Genomic DNA, 3119 nt, shown 5'->3' with positions numbered 1-3119 from the left:
AAATAATAATAATTGCACATAAATTTAGAGATGAAAGGAAAGAAATTAAGCAGACGAATGTAGGCCGCAAAGTGTTTTGCAAATTTGGGACGAAGCAACTCATAAAAATCGAACCAGTGATTGAATGAAGACTATGTCTTGTAGGAAAAACTCTCGGGCTTATGTTTATTGCCATTTCCCTAAATATTTAGTAATCAGACTGACATTTTTTAAGAACCAGTGATTGAATGAAAACTATGTCTGGTACGAAAAACTCTTGGGCTTATGTTTATTGCTAATTTATATGTAGTAATCAGACGGACATAACAGCAATCAATTATAGGGCCACTAGGGCCTAGCAGCTAAATATTGAGGAATCAGCAATAGAGCAATAGACACAAGGATGCCCATAGAAAACTAGCTGTTGGAGGCGGCGCTCTAACAATGCAAAGTTGTCATTTCGCTTGATCAAACTCAATCGCACATACCGCTTCTCTCCTCCAAACAATTCGCCCGCTCGCCCGATGATGCCCCCGCTTTTGAAAACCGCTGTGCAGTCCTCATCTTCATCTCTCTCGCATTTCACCCACGCGTACGCTGAACAAACACTAATTGCTCACTGTATCAGTAATATCACAAAAAGGCAATCAACAAAACGACGTTACAAACCATGAAAATATATATACCTGGCGAAGGTCCAGTGGTGGTCGAGAAAAAACTGCAGTGATTAGCAGTCAAGTTTTGAAGGGAAAAACGGTTGGAGCCACTGAAGATCTTTTGCAGTCTTTGCCATCGTTCTTGCATAACATTGTAAGCGTAGTGAAATAGAAGGTTATGATGCTTGTGCTCATCATATGTCTTCCTCTCTTCCAATTTTCGTTGCGGGGAATTCTTCTGCGGCCCATAACCAGCTATTACTGTTTTCAATATCCTGCTTGCCCTTAACTGTGTATCATGTGATACGCCAAAAGTATTCTCTAAAACGTATTCAGCCATCTTTTCGTACACATCATAGTCTTTCACAATAGCCCATCTGCAAACAAAGAATTTCTTAGCTCATTTGAATCTCCAAGTACTAATTAATGAAAATCAAGAAGTACTAATTAATGAAAATGATGATGAAATGAGTAACCAGTTATACCCTAGCCTGCTTCCCCCGTGCCCAGTGAGCTTGGAGAGGGTGAAGAGCATAACATCCTCGTCAGCTGGCTCGGTGATGGCAGTATAGTGAGGCCAGTAGTAGGCGTGATCATAAACATTCCTCACGTCTTCTCCATGTAAAGCCCCTTGTTGAATAAAACCTGTTGGATTGTCTGGAGATGCTACAATTTGTACAAATCTGGTGGATTTAGAGGAGCGATTTGCCCATGCCTTCGCGTCTCCCTTCCACACGGAGTTTGCAGAATAAAACATTTCAGTCTGGGTTCTATAAGCCTGCAAACAAAAATTACCATAATATTAGACCTGGATTTCAGATCTACTGAAACAATTTGACCTATACCTAGATCGTGTAGGTTGTGTGTGGTGGGGACTGTCTGTTGTTTTCCACCCAACCAGATTATCTATCTTGATTTACAATAAAACCACATTAAGAAAAACTTGAGAGATGCGGCCTGGTCATACTCCGTAATAGGGTGCAGGTGCGACTACTTGTGCAGGGTGTTGAGCGTCCTGCTTATGAGAAAGGCTGTAAACCGCAGCATTGATGAGCTGTGTAGAGCCAGTTCCAATCACAATATACCTCCCCCCTGTCACCGCGTTTCCCACTAACGCATGGATCCCACGAATTTGAGTCTCCAACTCGGGGGATATCACGACTGTTGGGCCATCGAGTATGCTATAGCTCATCCGATACCACCCCGGCACCACTGTTGCGCTCGCTTCGGCATTCTTGATCCAGAAGGGCTCAAGAAACAGAGGATCCCCACTACAGAACAGTATTCAAGTTAACCATTTCGTCAGATAATTAAACACCTAATGAGATTTAGGAATTGAATTCAATTATTTTTTGTTAATTCAGGATGATATTCAAGCTCACCTGTCAACATCAACAACACAGTCGACAACCGTTTGGGAACAATCGGGCCCCGTATAGCATTCGTTACATTCGCAATCAGATGTTTTACCCTGACCATCTAGCGCAATATTTAGCGTGTCGACGTAGACAAATCCACGGCCGGAACAATGATATGCTGCCGCTGCCTCTGCTTCCTCGGCGGCTCGCCGACTCCATGTCAGCGCCTGCAAATTATTATCACCCACTCCCTCTTCAGCTCTTGCATCTCCATGCAGTTCTTGGTGCAAAGATGAGTGGATGGGAAACACAGACAAGAGAGCTAGAAATAACAGATTCAGCAGTAGCGAAAACACCAAAAGCACATGATTCGCCAGTCTGGACTTCAATCGACCAGAGGCATTATTAGCATTTGAGGTAAGAGAGAGTTGTTGTTGGGGGTGGTCGTCCATCTTGGGATTTCAGTCCCACGAGCGATGGATGAGAGAAAGAAGTCGGGCTAACGATTTCTTTAGGTCTGGAGATTGATGATGGATAGCAGCAGGAGTAGAGGTTGGATTGGAATTTCTCATGCAGCACCTGTATATATATAGATCTAACACTAAACGTATACCATATATCTATAACTCACATGTTGGATAATAAAGACGGTAACGTGGTCAGAACTGTGACACTCCGAGTTTCATTTTGTAATGTCAAAGGAGGCAAATTGAACAAAACTGTCAAATGATGCAATCAGGAATGCCGTATTGATTTGTTTCTGAATGAAAAATAATGGAAATTCGGGTATCATTTTCATAAAATGGGGCTAATTTAGGGAAAATAATAGAAATATTCAAAAATAATAGAAATTCTCGCGAAAGTTTTAAGATATAAAGGGTATATTTTATGTTTTTAAGGTATTTTTTATGGTGTTGAATCTATTTATATGATAAAATCATTGTTCAATAGAGTAGTCTAACAAAAATCATCACAAATTTTTTAAGAAAGGTGAATTACTAATTACAACTGACAAGTTTTTGCATTTTGGTTGCAATATCAAAATAACCCTGCAAGAGAATTTTGATTATGCTAAATCTATTTCCAATATCAAAATAACTCTTCAAACCCCTATACTCAAAATTTT

At 40.7% G+C, this 3119-nt stretch overlaps 1 protein-coding gene across 1 annotated transcript; it reads right to left on the bottom strand.

Moving 5' to 3' along the window:
* Window positions 1-334: 334 nt before the first annotated feature.
* LOC149249588 (tryptophan aminotransferase-related protein 3-like) lies at window positions 335-2445 on the bottom strand. The gene is made up of 5 exons (XM_089453414.1): window positions 2018-2445; window positions 1603-1906; window positions 1121-1413; window positions 666-1012; window positions 335-576 (listed from the first exon to the last, which is right to left on the bottom strand). Exons 1-5 carry the CDS (start codon window positions 2443-2445, stop codon window positions 335-337), a joined length of 1614 nt encoding a protein of 537 aa, XP_089309540.1.
* Window positions 2446-3119: the final 674 nt, after the last annotated feature.

This window comes from Pinus tabuliformis, chromosome 7 (assembly GCF_031772625.1).
Source record: "Pinus tabuliformis cultivar Carrire ecotype Pingquan chromosome 7, CPIR1, whole genome shotgun sequence".
Classification (NCBI taxonomy): domain Eukaryota; kingdom Viridiplantae; phylum Streptophyta; class Pinopsida; order Pinales; family Pinaceae; genus Pinus; species Pinus tabuliformis.
This window is presented reverse-complemented; position numbering and strand designations above follow the sequence as displayed.